General features: G+C 42.0%; 1 protein-coding gene across 1 annotated transcript; it reads left to right on the forward strand.

The window, feature by feature from the left end:
* Positions 1-3,652: 3,652 nt before the first annotated feature.
* Positions 3,653-16,661, forward strand: LOC121026365 (myosin-4; the record flags this gene model as incomplete). Its single annotated transcript, XM_040469237.1, has 24 exons — positions 3,653-3,871; positions 3,957-4,100; positions 4,438-4,594; positions 5,342-5,369; positions 5,459-5,573; positions 5,992-6,084; positions 6,239-6,302; positions 6,445-6,543; positions 6,670-6,773; positions 8,459-8,597; positions 9,233-9,351; positions 9,442-9,591; positions 9,708-9,878; positions 11,385-11,694; positions 12,529-12,599; positions 13,004-13,091; positions 13,199-13,316; positions 13,849-13,972; positions 14,064-14,200; positions 14,316-14,571; positions 15,266-15,508; positions 15,811-15,987; positions 16,192-16,337; positions 16,625-16,661. Coding segments are annotated over exons 1-24 (3,294 nt in total), but the record flags the coding sequence as incomplete, so codon positions are not given.
* Positions 16,662-16,665: the final 4 nt, after the last annotated feature.

Genomic DNA, 16,665 nt, shown 5'->3' on the forward strand with positions numbered 1-16,665 from the left:
TACCACGTCTTTCCTCCCACCTTAAATCAAAGTATGTAGTACCCACCTCATTAGGGCTACAGCTAGTCATGAGGATTTGCCCGTGAACTAGGGACGCATGTCTGTGTCTCCTTCCATTATGCAGGGGAAACACGCGTGAACATCACACGGCATCCTGGTGTCCCCTCAGTGAAAACAAATGAGCTGGACGTAGCCATGGCAAGTTCTTCAGAAAAGGAACAGAAGTGTTTATATCTGTTCTAAATCCCTTACGATGCCTGCACTGGTCTACCGCCACTGCCTAACCTGACAATTCGTTTTCTCCATCACGTTTAGCTTTTCAGACTTTAAAAGCATCTATCGCCAGTGTTTCTAAAATCGGGACCCAGGCTAGGAATTTTCTGCCTTAATATCCATCACTCACTGCTTCCAAAGACAGTGTCAGATCTAAAATTCATCCCAGCTCCTTAATGGCTTTAAGCGCTAAAAACCAATTAGTCCTAAATTCCTCACGTCCAGCTCGTTCTGTCGGACCAACTTTAGAGGCAGGAGAGTAAGTGGGGGCCTGGCTTTGAACTCCATGGTGAATGATGTAACAGCAAAGCTGGAGAAACAGCCTTAGAAGCCCTGAATCCCTGTCCCCTATCAAATGCCTATAAAGAACTCTAGGTTATCCTCTGTCAAATTATTTATAGGTGACAAGAAATATTTCTAATTATATCCATTCACAGCCACAGTCAGTGAATATTGTGCAAAGAGATTTGCCAAAAATGGTTTTGCCAAGTAGGTTCCAGTTCGGACAGCTGAGGTGGCAGCTTGTGCTTGCAGAACAGTCTCTATAAAAGTGGAGCCCACATGCCTTGGCCCCGTCCTTCATCAAAATTCCTCAAGGTATGTATACGTGGAGGGCATCTGGCTGGTTCTACAGTCCTGGTGGTGAGGACCATTCACTTAAGGGAGATGGCTACTCTTTCCAAATTTTAATTTTTCTTTCCACCATTCCTAAGAATGACACGGTACACAATATAGTTACTTGTATTTTGTGATTAAGTGGAAAAAAGAAGAATCTACATTCTCTTAGTTTTTTTTTTTTCTTTCAACAGTAGTTGTCTGCTTTGAGCCTGCCACCGTCTTCATCTGGTAACACACGAGGTAAGAGTGATTTATTACTGCACTCTAAACAACAAAGGGATCTCTACTGCTAAGTCCTAAAGAGCTACCATTTTATTTCCTGGTTTAGTGATGGGAATAAGGTAATACAAGGAGCAGCTGTTCTTTAAAAATGGCTTCGCGTAAAATATTGACTTTTCAGACCACTTACCCACACGAAATTTAATGACTAGTCTCCTTCATGTGCTGTTAGCACTTCAGAAAGAATGCCAACAGTCACGTGTAATATTCTAATGTGGACTGCTCGTCCAACTTAACCAGGAAAGCTGTATTATAGAGACCATTTGGTAAAATCAACAACGTGTTGGTCGCGGAGTCAAAATTTCCAGGTGCCAATCCAGGCTTTTCACGGGCTCTGGCTGCCCGAGGGAAGCCAGTTGGTTTTACGTGTCTTTAAATACAGTGTACCGCGGTGGAATTAGCACTGGCCCTGGATGTAGGGGAACAGGGCTCGTGCCCCAGCCCCGCTGTCACACCTCTGTGGTGCTGCATGACCCCTTCACCTTTCTGGGTCTTCCTTTACTTATCAGTAAAATGAGGACGCCACATTCTAGGTGACTGCTGAGGTACTTCCCAGCTCCTGCCATCTATAACGTAAACCAGTCGTTTCCAAGTTCTCCTCCACAGAATCAAAACATTCAATGGACCTCCCTCCGACCAACTCCACATGTTGGGACCTGTACTTTTAGCATTACGTTAGAAAGATACATAATGATGAAAAACAGCTACACATTTAATACATTTTTAATTAGTTTATATTTAATGGGAAGCTATAGTCACTTAGACTTTCTAACAGAAAACACTGTTTGTTTGATGATGTTGCTTGCTCAAACTTGAGGCAATTATCGCTGTGCAGATGGATTCAAGAGTCCCCTGCAACAACCCTGAGGATCCTTGGGGGCTTGTGACCCCACAGGTCGGGAAACCACTGATCTCAGACATGAGATGGCAAGGGTGACTTCCTTTCTGTGTTCGGTGAATACACTGCATTACAGTAATCTCTATGTGGTAGTGTGCTGTTAATCCAAAATGGCCTTGTATAAAAACACAGAAACAAAAAATAACATTAACAGGTAACATTTTTCCTTCGAAGAAAAAAACTGTTAAATATTTAATATTTGTCCCCTGGAAATATGCTGAAATTTCACTGGATCATCAAGAGGTTTTCATAGATGTGAACGAGACTGATTTTAGAGCTAGAATATGTGGCAAATTCCACATCTAACATCTCAATCGCGAGGATGTTTAATGCTGATGACAAAATACCAAGACCCCTTCTGAAAAGCTCACCTGAGGTGAAGGCTGCTGTTCTCACTGTCATTGACAACCAAGATACTGTTTTCCAGAAACCAGCCCCTCTTCCTCTCCACAGAAGTCACCTTCTGTCACTTGTCGCTTGTCTCGTCCTTGCCATCAAGGCAAGAGGATTTATTTTCTTGTAATCAATTTGTCAGTGGGAAAAAAATTTCAAGTTCATTTTGGCTTGAAACTTTATACTGGCTATCCACTTCAGAAGAGATATTCAAAGAACTGGTTTTGGGGTTTTGTTTCATATTTTGTTTTGTTTTGTTTTTAAAGGAAGAAGAAAGAGAGATCTGAAATAAGAATCAGATAAAAATAACTGGTATGCTGAAATCCAGCTAAAAACAAAGAGAATATAGACTAAAAATACACAAACGCTATGAAAATTTTTTTTAATTAAAACGGTTTTCTAAAGTTATCTTTTGTTTTAATAACACTGCTTTCACATAATTTAAGAAGTGATCAAGGAGACTTAATTTTGGCTTAGGGAAAAATCATTTGTTGGATTTTCAACTTTCATTGCATTTACTTTTCCCTTTATTTACCTGATATCTAAATAATGCACTCCTAAACTGGGAGTTTATTTGTGCTTATTAACTATTTTAATTTTGGACCGTGTCCTGAATGAACAGATTTACCTTTTAATCAATCTAATTTTAAAAATATGACATCCAATGTATGTATCTGATTTTAAAAATTTGGGCCAGGAGAAAAATTGGACAAAATATGTGAGTTTTTACATTAGGTTCAGATTGTAAAGCCATTGAAAACAGTTATTTTCCATGGTTTTGTATCATTGCAATGTCAAAAAAAAAAGTGGGAAGGGGGAATGGAAAAAGGAAACAAAGCTAAGCAAGCAGAAAAAGAAAATATTCTGAACACACTTGGGGCATCACAAACATTGCTGACTGAAATATGAATTCTTCCACATTTCTCTGCAAAGCCTTACAACACAGAGGATGCAATGGAGGCCTCAAATGTCACAAACATGAAGCTGCCAATATAAGGCTTTCCAACCTGTGATCCGATCCCTCAGCACCTTTGTACAGGACACGAGAGTGATCCCGACAGGTGGCAGTGAGGAAACGGGCGAGGCCAATGAGGCACCGGAACGTGAAACCAAGAGGACAACGTCCACACTCCCCCAGCCTCACCGTCAGGCTCTCTCTGCCCTCTAGGTACACCTGTGCTGTGTTGCTGCCAATAACCCCCAGCCATGAGTTCCGACGCTGAGATGGCCGTTTTTGGGGAGGCAGCTCCGTACCTCCGAAAGTCTGAAAAGGAGCGCATTGAAGCCCAGAATAGGCCCTTCGATGCCAAGAATTCTGTCTTTGTGGTGGATGCTAAGGAATCCTACGTGAAAAGCACAGTCCAGAGCAGAGAAGGGGGGAAGGTGACGGTGAAGACTGATTCTGGGGCTGTAAGTAACACAAAGGGAGGTGGGCAAACGTAACTGATGCTTTTCTGTTCCTCAGCTGATAAGCACTAGCTCCTTCTCTTAACAGACTGTCACAGTTAAGGAAGATCAAATCTTCTCCATGAACCCTCCCAAATACGACAAGATCGAGGACATGGCCATGATGACCCACCTGCACGAGCCCGCCGTGCTGTACAACCTCAAAGAGCGTTACGCAGCCTGGATGATCTACGTGAGCACCCCCTTCTTTTTCTTTTCACTTTCCACTAACTTCATGAACTATGTTAGCTAAACCCTATTAAAGACTTTTTTTTTTATTTGGTTATTATATTATCTTAAGACTAATCATCTGGTTACTGTTGTGAATTCTAATGTATTTGAAAATGTGCATGGGAAAAGCCATCTACTTAATGCTGAATTCATTGGCAAACTGAAGCATCTTGTGTAGGGTGTGTGTGGGTGGGAGGCAGCCTTAGGAGAACCATCCTGGTGCTCTGGTCCCTCTCCCTTTGCACATCGAGCAGTATTTCCAAGGTGATTGCTGACTGAGCAAGCTTGTCATTTCCCAGACCTACTCGGGCCTCTTCTGTGTCACCGTCAACCCCTACAAGTGGCTGCCGGTGTACAACCCCGAGGTGGTGACTGCCTACCGAGGCAAGAAGCGCCAGGAGGCCCCGCCCCACATCTTCTCCATCTCCGACAACGCCTATCAGTTCATGCTGACGGGTGAGTCCATAATTACAATTTACGGAGTCATTTATAAAGTAAGTATATACTGATAACACAAAAGACACAGAGGCAGTACTTTGAGAATAAAATGTTCAGCACAAACATAATAATAATGATAGTATGCTAATATGGCAAGTAGTATACTATAATAATAAAATTGGGAAATATACTTAGAATAAAATGGACCAGTTCCAAAAACATGGAGAATTTTGCTTATATTTCCATGGTAAAATCCATACTAATTAATGCTAATTTCAGCTCAAAATTAACCAAATGTAGGTACCATCTATGCATTTTAATCACAGCTAATGTGTCCTCTCTCCTAGAGAGTGAGCTTTGAAAGCTCATAGTGACAGGTCGCCACAATCACGACACAAAACTTTGGATGGGACATTAATAGCATGATGAGATTTTGCACTATGGACCAAGTGGCTAAATGGATAATGGAGCCAGTACTCATTGGATATTGATACATGACTCTCACAGACATTTTGTTGAAATAGTGCATCACACGTTCCATGTCACACTAAAGGTCACAGGAGTGCAACACACTGTCTAATTAACACATCTTTTTGCTACTTATTTTAAAAAGAATCTTGTGAAAAAAGCAAAGCACCAATCCATATAGTTATTTTTGTGTGTGTGAGTGGGGGGTTTTAAAAGGCAATTTTGAGTTTGCAAGCACTGTGTTAATCTATGTGCTAAGTGTATTTTTCAGCATTATCTCCGGTTTCTCTTTCACAGATCGTGAGAACCAGTCGATCCTGATTACGTATGTAGATTTCAGTGCCTTTCTTTCTGTTGGATTTTGGTCGTGGTAGTGGTTAGACTCTGACTTGTCCCTCCGTGTGGACTTGGCAGCGGCGAATCCGGGGCGGGCAAGACCGTGAACACCAAGCGTGTCATCCAGTACTTTGCAACCATCGCAATCACTGGAGAGAAGAAAAAAGAAGAACCTACTCCTGGCAAAATGCAGGTGGGTATGATACTCTTCCCAGGATGCAAGACATCAGAGGCTCTGAAAAATCTGACCAAGTCCTTTAGAGCCACGGCCACCAATGTAGGTGACGCTCAAATGCGGAAAATAACTCTTGGGTGGGCTGTAAGAATGAGATGATTGATTGTTGCTGGGTGCGCCAGGTAGTAGTTCTCACAACCATTTATGAGGAGGAAAAACCAGGCATTGTGGAATACAGAAATCAAGGCCATGTCACTAGAGTACCTCCCTCCCCCACTTTGTCTTCCTTCTACTTGCTGCAGAAAGCCTCCCCAAAGTTACATAGGTCTGCGAAGGGAGAAGGGGACAGGAGAGGAAGTCAATGGGAGGCTACCTCAGCAGACTGCAACTCATCTTGTCCGGGGTCTTTTTGTCCATCTTCCTCATTTCTCTTCAGGGAACGCTTGAAGATCAAATCATCAGCGCCAACCCCCTACTGGAGGCCTTTGGCAACGCCAAGACCGTGAGGAACGACAACTCCTCTCGCTTTGTGAGTCTCTTGCTCTTCCTTTTCACGTGAACGTCAGCACTGACACTTCTGCACGTGTGGTGTCGACATCTTTACCATCTGTTCGGTCCGTAGCTAAAGAAAACATTTGTCTGCCTTTGAATGTGTACAAAAAGTCTTCCTTTGCCTTTTTAAGGGAAAATTCATCAGGATCCATTTTGGTGCAACAGGCAAACTGGCTTCTGCAGATATTGAAACATGTAAGTTAATAAATATTAGGGATTAAAAATCTTTATCTTCCAGGGAATATATTGAAAATCTTATTTGTGTTAGGTGAACTTTTCAAATGCTTAATTTTCCATTGTGCCTTTTCTTTTAAACGTGCTCGATCTGCCTTTCTAGATCTGCTAGAGAAGTCCCGAGTTACTTTCCAGCTAAAGGCTGAAAGAAGCTACCACATATTTTATCAAATCATGTCCAACAAGAAACCAGAACTTATTGGTAAGAAGTATCTGTGATTTATTTCCACCGAGGAAGAATAAAAGCCCTTCTTCCTAATAGTCCCTCTAAAAAGTTTCTCATGACCAAAGTAATTCTGGCTATACTTGTTCTTTTCCACGTGCACAGAAATGCTCCTGATCACCACGAACCCATACGACTTTGCCTTTGTCAGTCAAGGTGAAATCACAGTGCCCAGCATTGATGATCAGGAAGAGTTGATGGCTACAGATGTAAGTAATAAGTACAAAACAGGAAAAAGCAAATTCATCTTGCAGTATATGACACTCTCCTCTATAGAGTGAACAGCATTAGCAGAAAGACATTAGGGGCAATATTACCTTTCAGGCTTCCTTACCCTTGGAACAAAGTTATAGGATGTGTCAATGACCTCTACCATGTATCAGAAAACTTTAAAAGTCTGGAATAAACATCGAGCGTTAGGCATTTCTCAGCTGGTTGGCTCCTTTTTCCTTTTTTTCTCATTGGTCATTGGGGTCCATTTTTGTACTCCAATAGTGACATTTCTCCTATGTCACACCCTACAGCCAAGAGTCTGGGAAAAGGAGCTAAAAGATTTTTAACAGAACATGATACTTCCACAGTTCTTCTGTAACTGGACGTAAATACGAACTTTGTTTCAAATGTAACTCTGTGGGCCAATGGTATTCCCTTCTCCCCCCCAACTCCACCCCATGTAGCATTTGAAGAAATGGATTCTCTACCTCAAAAATTCGTTTTGGGACTCCATGAACGTTTAGTTTTGGGAACTATAGATTCTCTCTCCCTTCTCTTCTTTTTTTAAGGATCGTTGCTCTTTTATTTTCTTTATACATATACTTATAGATATTTCAAGTTTTCTTTTGAATTTCTGAATAGTCAACCTTCAATTATTCTCAACTTTAAGACCAGTGGGAACACCCCAATATTCCCAAGACAAGATTGAGAGTTGCTTACAAGAATACTTTTTCTCTTAAAATATTACTTTCAAAAACTCTATGAACTATTTGTGTGCCTTTATCTGATAAATAACAGCTTTCACAAGCTTTAACCCATTATTATTCCTATGTCCAAAAGTGTTAGGAGTTGAGAGGTTAAAAAAAAAAAAAAAACTTAGTAGTCTTGCCCCAAGACTTCTGTAATATTAACATGGAGGCATTTTGAGTAGGTCGGGTCAGTGAGCTGGAAGTAAATTATCTGGAGAGTCTTAGGAGACACGAGTGTTACATAACCAAGCTCTCTCTGCTTTCTCAAAGCCTAACATGGGCAACTAAGAAGGTGATCAAAATCTGATAGAGAAAAAAAGATACAACAATACTTCAATGAAAGCAGTTCTGTTCAGAAATGTCTCTTCCCTGCATGAGGAACAACCAGGTGAAGTTTCCTGCCAGGCATCTCACGGGACCTGATATCATAGAAGAACATGGGGAAAAACACAGGGCACGTGCTGTCCTCCTCATACCCTCTTCCCAACTTCACCTGCCCTGTCCAGGAAGGCAGGCTAGGATTACATATTTGGTTGGGACAACACAGGAGGAAAAGGAGCAAACAGACTTGTGAGGCAAAGGGAACGCATAAGATAAGAAACATACGGGGCAAGGCTGGGGTCATGTGGAGAAACGGGAAGTGCGTTGGCCTTGGCATCCAAAGCCAAGGCTCTGAGTCCTGGCTAGGTGAGTGTGGACAAGTCGCGTAAGATCTTCCCTGTTCACCTGACTCTATGGGAAACTGATGCATACCTCTTGGTGCTGCTTTGTGGAACTAAGTGCTAAAGAACAGGAGTGCCTTTAGACAGCAAAGTGCTAGTCAAATGCAAAGGCGAGACAGGGTGAGAAGGTGGGGAGGCAGGCCCCTGTGTACTGAGGGCATCTGCCATGGTGATCATTGCGAGCCGAGTCAATTCCAACTCTTTCCACAGAGTGCTGTGGACATTCTGGGTTTCAGCACTGACGAAAAGGCTGCCATCTACAAGCTCACGGGCGCCGTGATGCATTATGGGAACATGAAGTTCAAGCAGAAGCAGCGTGAGGAGCAGGCCGAGCCTGATGGCACCGAAGGTACCTACACTCCCTGCTTGCTCATATCATTTAATTGAGATTACAGCTGACACCATCAGTTCCTCAAGGGCAAGGGCCCTGGGTTCACTTTCTTGACTTATCCGACAGTGGGGAAAACTAGAAGGGCACAGAAATGACACACACTGCATGTTTTACACAACTGAGATTTGTGGAGACGTGATTTCTGCCCATTCCATTTTTCACTGCTTACTGTACGCTAGTATTTACGATCTGATTAAAGCATTTTTCATCCCAGTCAATAATTTGTGTGCCCACATGCACTGGAGGAAAAAAAAAAAAAAACTGATCAGAATTTTCCCGTCACTACTCCTCTAGGTTAGAATTTCACAAATTATTTTTATCTGTGGTCTACTTTAGCTATGTTTTAAATATCACACAGAGCATCAATTCCCCAACTTCCAAATTATCATCTCAAAAAAAAATGACTAAAATTAGTGTGAAAGTTGGCAATGCTTTTGAAGCAATATGAACAAATGGTTTTGCCACATTTGCACATATTACTCTTTGAGCAGAACTTTTTCTCTTTGTCATTGTCCTTCACACCTTAAGCTGTGCACACTGTGGTTTTTGTTTTGTTTTGTTTTGTTTTTACCATCCTCACCTGGTTCATGCAGTTGCTGACAAGGCAGCCTATCTCCAGAGTCTGAACTCTGCTGACCTGCTCAAAGCCCTCTGCTACCCCAGGGTTAAGGTCGGCAACGAGTACGTCACCAAAGGCCAGACTGTGCAGCAGGTAAGTGAACGGCCTCAATGAATCACACACATCCCCAGCCTTCTCAACACGTCTTTAGTAACGCCAACAATCATTACTCTGTCCACAAAGGTATACAACGCAGTGGGCGCCCTGGCCAAGGCCGTCTACGAGAAGATGTTCCTGTGGATGGTCACCCGCATCAACCAGCAGCTGGACACCAAGCAGCCCAGACAGTACTTCATCGGGGTCCTGGACATCGCCGGCTTTGAGATCTTTGATGTGAGTTGTTGGAATAAGCGGCCCTGTTAAGGCCCCTCCGCTTCGTGTCTGCTCTGCCGAATTCCCCCTGGGTTTCCCAAACTCACTTGAGCTCTTTGGTGTTTGCAACGCCCTAGTTCAACAGCCTGGAGCAGCTGTGCATCAACTTCACCAACGAGAAGCTGCAACAGTTCTTCAACCACCACATGTTCGTGCTGGAGCAGGAGGAGTACAAGAAGGAGGGCATCGAGTGGGAGTTCATCGACTTTGGGATGGACCTGGCTGCCTGCATCGAGCTCATCGAGAAGGTTCGTATGACTTTTCAAGCCTTCGGTATGTGAAAAACAAACTGTCCACTTCCTTGTGCTGAATGAACTGCAATCCCAATTCTCAAAGAACCAGCAGCGGTGTTTTATGACATTCCTGGGCACAGTGACCAGGTGCATGGTGCATCACAAGCAACATATTAAGGAGTAGTTTTTCATAGAAAAATGATTGCAATACATACACATCCACAGACACAAGGATTCACATTTCTCCCTCTTTTCACTTCCTTCTCCCTCACTTTTGTTCCTATGTGATCTCTTGGGTGACAGGAATGAAATCACAGCTAGTCCTGTGAGTACGATCATTGATCCTGGCTGTCCCATGATGGTGTGCCATGCATGAATCATCCTTCACGGGTATCAAGGCAGGATATGTCAAGGTGTCTTATAGGCTGGGAGGGCAGCTTTTCAGTTGTTGCAGTCAGTAAGACCATGTGGACTGCTGAATAAACAGCCTTACCTGGAAGGGGAGCCCTAAATTCCCCTTTATCAAAGAGTTGGGGCAATGATTCTATCGGTTGTGTGTATACTAAAACCCAACAAGCAATCATTAAGCACTTTCGAATGTGCACTGGGCACTCACCACACGCCTAGGGAGGCCCACACAGTACATGGTTACATGTGAACACTAGCCTGAGCAGACGAAAGGGGAAAAGTAAGTACAACCGCCATCTATGACAACTTCACACACTCATGTCAAAATTCATCAAAATATGAAAGAGGAGGGGGTAATATCAGCCTGGGTCTACCCAATTGGAGGAAAATAACTTTAATTTGGTGATACAGTATCTCTGCTATTCACAAAAACTGTGTGGTACTCAGTTCATGGAACATCAAAATAGGTTTGGGGAGACAATTTGTGACTGAACATCAACAACATTGACTTTTCTATCAGTCGTTCATATCAAACTTGCCACTGAAAGGAGTCGATCTGCTTACAAAGCAAAACCTAATTATCATCACTCAACTCCACAGAGTGGGGAACATAGCACAGAGTACAGAGAGTTCTAATGATACAACATGAGATGCACTTTTCTCCTGGGAACGGACCATTTTTAATCATTAGCTGTAATTTCTCTTCTCTTCATACTTTTGTCATGTCTAGAGTTGAGGTGAAGAAAATTACACTGTCAGTAGGGAAGAAAGTATTTAGATAGATACATATATGGGATAAAGAATTCAGCTTTGAAATGGTAGTTTTGGAATTTAATTTTATACTCTGAACATAAAGTTTGCCAAATGGCACAGATGGGCTTTTTTTTTTCATTGAGTCTTTCTAGCAAATATATTTCCCATATGTCCTTGATATAGGACTGTTTCACATTTCAGTAGCAGAGGAGAGGCAGCAAAGTAGAACCATGCCTATTGAATTTCTTATCACCCGAACTCTTATTCTGGAACATGTTCAGGTTTCCACCAAGTACATAAACTATTAGAGCACACTTTTCTGAGGGACTCATATTATCATCCCTTTTTTCCTACTCTCAGCCTATGGGCATCTTCTCCATCCTGGAGGAGGAGTGCATGTTCCCCAAGGCCACGGACACCTCCTTCAAGAACAAGCTGTATGAGCAGCATCTTGGCAAGTCCAACAACTTCCAGAAGCCCAAGCCTGCCAAAGGCAAGGCCGAGGCCCACTTCTCGCTGGTGCACTACGCCGGCACCGTGGACTACAACATTGCCGGCTGGCTGGACAAGAACAAGGACCCGCTGAACGAGACTGTGGTTGGGCTGTACCAGAAGTCTGCAATGAAGACTCTGGCTCTCCTCTTTGCCGGGGGACAAAGTGCTGAAGCAGGTTGTTAATATCACTAATATGTTCCTAGAGTCACAAAACAGAAATATACTTTTTATCAGAGACTGATATAGTTATCTCAAAACCTATCATGAAAATACTGGCCAATATGGACTTAATGATAGGAAGTATATTTAGTGAGTCTTACGATCATAGGCTTTCAGAGCTAAAACTGACACTATGGATCATTTTGTCCATGGCCTCATTTCACCCATGAGGAAACAGAGACTCAAAGGTTAAGTGACGTGCTCAAGATCATACAGCTTATTTCAATTATTTTGATAGTATCGGTTCCTTAAAGGATCCAGCTAAGCTGGAGATGAAGAAATCCTTTGTCAAGGCACTAGTGCTTAAGGAATGCAAGTTGTGTTCTCCTAAGTCCCCTAAGACCAGATGTGCAAGCAGAGGTAGAGAAACACAAGCAAACAGGAAGCAGGACTTGCCTGCAGGTTAGCAGAGGCTCACCTCCCTGGCACCATGCATGCAACTTTGCCTCTTCTCTGGGGGATGTGTGCACTAAGGCGGCATTACTCCTCTGTCTTCTGGCACTCCCCCTCTGCTGATTTGGAGGAGAGGGGTCCTACCTCTTCCCCACATCTACCCTTTTCATCCACAGTTCTTTTATTGTTGCTGTTGTTGTTTTCCTGAATACCTATAATGTGAGCCAATGCATCTATTTCCCTAATCCAGAGCTGAAGGAGGAAAGATACAGAGGGAAGATGAGGGATGATACAAGTGAATGAGTGCACATTTAAATTCCAGAGGGAATCTTGGGAGTCCTTATACCTATGGATAGTACAAATTAAATAGTTTTAATTCTTTTATATTATTTTTCAGAAAGTGGCGGTGGAAAAAAAGGTGGCAAAAAGAAGGGTTCTTCTTTCCAGACAGTGTCAGCGCTTTTTAGGGTACAGTATATTCTTGAATGCCAAAAAAAACCTACTTCTGTGACAATTAAATTATTGTAACTTAAAAAAACTTTTTTAAAAGAAATCTATAGTGAAACAGAAAAAAGGTAATGTTGTACAAAGGAAAATGAAAAATGTGTTAGGAAAAATTGAACAAAAATAAAACCTGCAGTGTGAGTTCAAACCTTACAATATATGAAACCCCTCCCCTCAAAGCTCCAAATCTAAAAGATCTAGCATTGAACAAATTTCACATGAAATCAAACCCTCTCTGGAAGCAACTACTGTAGTCAGTTACATTGACTTTATTCATGAAATGGAGCCCATTAACTACAGATCCTTGATAGGGAGTCTCATGTAAATGCAACAAAAAACAATTTTAAAACTTTCCCTATGGTTCTCAGGAGAATTTGAACAAGCTGATGACCAACCTGAGGAGCACTCACCCCCACTTTGTACGCTGCATCATCCCCAATGAAACCAAAACTCCCGGTAAGACTCTTCTGACATCCAAGTAAGACTCCACTGTGACTTCACTATTCTATAGACATACAGACAACACGTTTGTTTGCTTGTTTATTTGTTTGTTTGTTTGTAAGGGGCCATGGAGCATGAACTTGTCCTGCACCAGTTGAGGTGTAACGGAGTGCTGGAAGGCATCCGCATCTGCAGGAAGGGATTCCCCAGCAGAATCCTTTATGCAGACTTCAAACAGAGGTTTGTGTCTCATTTTTTTCTCCCTTTCAATGTGCTAGTCCAGATCATTATTGCCATGCAATTCAAACATCTTTTAACTTTTCCCTGAAAACCGAAATTCTGGGGTGCCTGGGTGGCTCAGTCGGTTATGCATCTGACTCTTGGTTTTGGCTCAGGTCGTGATCTCATAGTTTGTGGGATCAACCCCTGTGTCAGGGTCCATGCTGACAGTGCAGAGCCTGCTTGGGATTCTCTCTCCCCATCTCTCTCTGCCCCTCCCCTGCTCATGCTCGCTCTCTCTCTCTTTCTCTCTCAAAAGAAATAAATAAGCATTTTTTTTTAAAAGAAGACTGAAATACAATTATCAGAAAGAATGAAGCCTTGGTTTATATTATACTGTTTTTAAACATATTTTCCCAAGGTTTATCTAAAGCACTGCTTGATTATTTGAATGGAATTTTTTCCTCAAAACTCAGTCTATCATTTTTTCAATGATAGTTACTATGAGTTTTGGTAAGAAAAACAAACTTTCATATTCTTTAAATTCTGATAGATACAAGGTTCTAAATGCAAGTGCTATCCCAGAGGGTCAGTTCATTGATAGTAAGAAGGCTTCTGAGAAACTTCTGGGGTCTATTGACATCGACCACACCCAGTACAAATTCGGTCATACCAAGGTACCAATCTACCTAAATCTCTATCATAATTTCATCACCTTGGGACTTTCTCTTGAGTGGAAATGACATATCTCACTTGTTCTTTGGCCAGGTTTTCTTTAAAGCTGGCCTGTTGGGAACTCTAGAGGAGATGCGAGATGAAAAGCTGGCCCAACTCATCACACGCACCCAGGCTGTGTGCAGAGGGTACCTGATGAGAGTAGAATTCAAGAAGATGATGGAGAGGAGGTGAGGGACCTCGTTCTCCACATTTTCATAGTTGAATCCGATGCAGTCATTACTTCTGTTGAGTGCCAGTCACTGCCCACATTCTTCTTCATTTCCATATTTGTTCTTCCTACAGAGAGTCCATCTTCTGCATCCAGTACAACGTCCGTGCCTTCATGAACGTCAAGCACTGGCCCTGGATGAAGCTGTATTTCAAGATCAAGCCCCTCCTCAAGAGCGCCGAGACCGAGAAGGAGATGGCCAACATGAAGGAAGAATTTGAGAAGACCAAGGAAGAGCTGGCGAAGTCAGAGGCAAAAAGGAAAGAACTTGAGGAGAAGATGGTAGCTCTGATGCAAGAGAAAAATGACTTACAGCTTCAAGTTCAATCTGTGAGCATTAGTCCCTGCACAGCTCAGCCACTTCTTATCCTCCAAACACTGTATAAGTAGATATGAAACATTTTTAGTTTAAGGTTTATAAATCAATGGTTTCCACTAAAATATGTGTTGTCATTGTTCATCTTTCAAAAATACTAAGACTCAGACCTGAAGAAGCAATAGACATGAAGTCACAAATTATGCTGCATATGTTCATATGTACATCCATACATAGTATGGAAATCAGAGAGCAAAGTCATAAAGCTATCCAAAGATGTTTTCCTTCCTTTATAGAACCTTTTCTTAGATGAGACTGTTGTTTCCTTAGGGAATACATTGTGCATAAAATAGAAGTTATGCCGTTCTTACCAGGGTGAGGAAAAGGTTAAATTAATGAACCCCTCAAACCTGAGAAAACCGAGTCCAAGAATTAATAACTGACCCTTCCAAAGCAGCACAAGTGCAGATTTGGCCAAAGGGCTAGTTTTCCCGATTTGGTCTTCCACACATGGATATCTGGAGGAAAACTGTTACTATACTTAATCAGTGGATTAAAATTACTAACATTTTGTCTACTGGACTTTTAAAAGTTGGCATATGTATTGACCAAACTGGTTGAGTCACTAAAGTATCCACCTTTTAATAAATTATTGTGTCTTTGCAGATATAGCTTATACAAATGGAAGTGTTTAATTTCCCCCATTAGGAAGCAGATGGCTTGGCCGACGCAGAGGAAAGATGCGACCAGCTGATTAAAACCAAAATCCAGCTGGAGGCCAAGATCAAAGAGCTGACTGAGAGAGCTGAGGATGAGGAGGAGATCAATGCCGAGCTGACGGCCAAAAAGAGGAAACTGGAGGACGAGTGTTCAGAGCTCAAGAAAGACATTGATGACCTTGAGCTGACCCTGGCCAAGGTTGAAAAGGAGAAACATGCCACAGAGAACAAGGTACAATCATGATCCATTTTAGAGTGTTTAAAAGTGCTAGCTTGTTACGGAAATACTTTAACTAAAAGTTTAATCTTAAAATCAATGAATATGAAAGAAAAGTACCATCATATATATGTCGTCTTCACCATTTCTAACTAATTACCTTGACCCTTACCTCCCATATTTTTCAGCTATGGAGGCCTGGGTTAGCTTCTCGTCTCCATTTTCCATCTTAGGCTGACACTGTCCTAAGCTATTACCATGTTTTTTGTCAAGATGACGGGATGTCATTAACATTCTATAATCTGTTCAAATCTAAGGTGAAAAACCTCACAGAAGAGATGGCAGGCCTGGACGAAACCATCGCTAAACTGACCAAGGAGAAGAAGGCCCTCCAGGAGGCCCACCAGCAGACCCTGGATGACCTACAGGCAGAAGAGGACAAGGTCAACACGCTGACCAAAGCTAAAACCAAGCTCGAGCAGCAAGTGGATGATGTAAGTGTGAAAAACACAGTATTTCCTCTTAAGATAAAACAAACAGTTGTGACATATGCCTTTCTCTGCGGGTTTGAAAACAATCATTAAAATTCCCATGCTATTTGGTGCATCTTTTAAAATTCTCCTGTGCATCTTTGGTGGCCAGTAACATATGGTTCAGTGCCTCAGGACTGAAATAAATAAAATACACTATAAATTTAGCTTGAAGGGTCTCTGGAACAAGAAAAGAAACTCCGCATGGACTTAGAAAGAGCCAAGAGGAAACTGGAGGGAGACCTAAAACTGGCCCAGGAGTCCACAATGGACGTCGAAAATGACAAACAGCAACTCGATGAAAAACTTAAAAAGTGAGCATGATATAGTCAAATTGTAATCTGCTTGTTGTCTGTCAATTCATCTGTCAATTCAGGCCAAATATATGTTTTAAAGATCTCCAAAATATTACTTTGGAGTACACATAAAAAAACAAATAATGGCATCTTTGACTTTTTATTAAATGAAAATGGAACAGTATTGACTTGTAAAACGTGTACTACTCATGTCCTCAACACAGCAGCATAAAGATATTCCACCATATGTGGCAGAGAGGACTGGTAAGAGAACTGACAGAGCTTATTTGTTGCTCCTCTGACAGGAAAGAGTTTGAAATGAGCAATCTGCAAAGCAAGATTGAAG

Source organism: Herpailurus yagouaroundi, unplaced genomic scaffold, assembly GCF_014898765.1.
Source record: "Herpailurus yagouaroundi ecotype Mexico unplaced genomic scaffold, PumYag 88217, whole genome shotgun sequence".
NCBI classification, from domain to species: domain Eukaryota; kingdom Metazoa; phylum Chordata; class Mammalia; order Carnivora; family Felidae; genus Herpailurus; species Herpailurus yagouaroundi.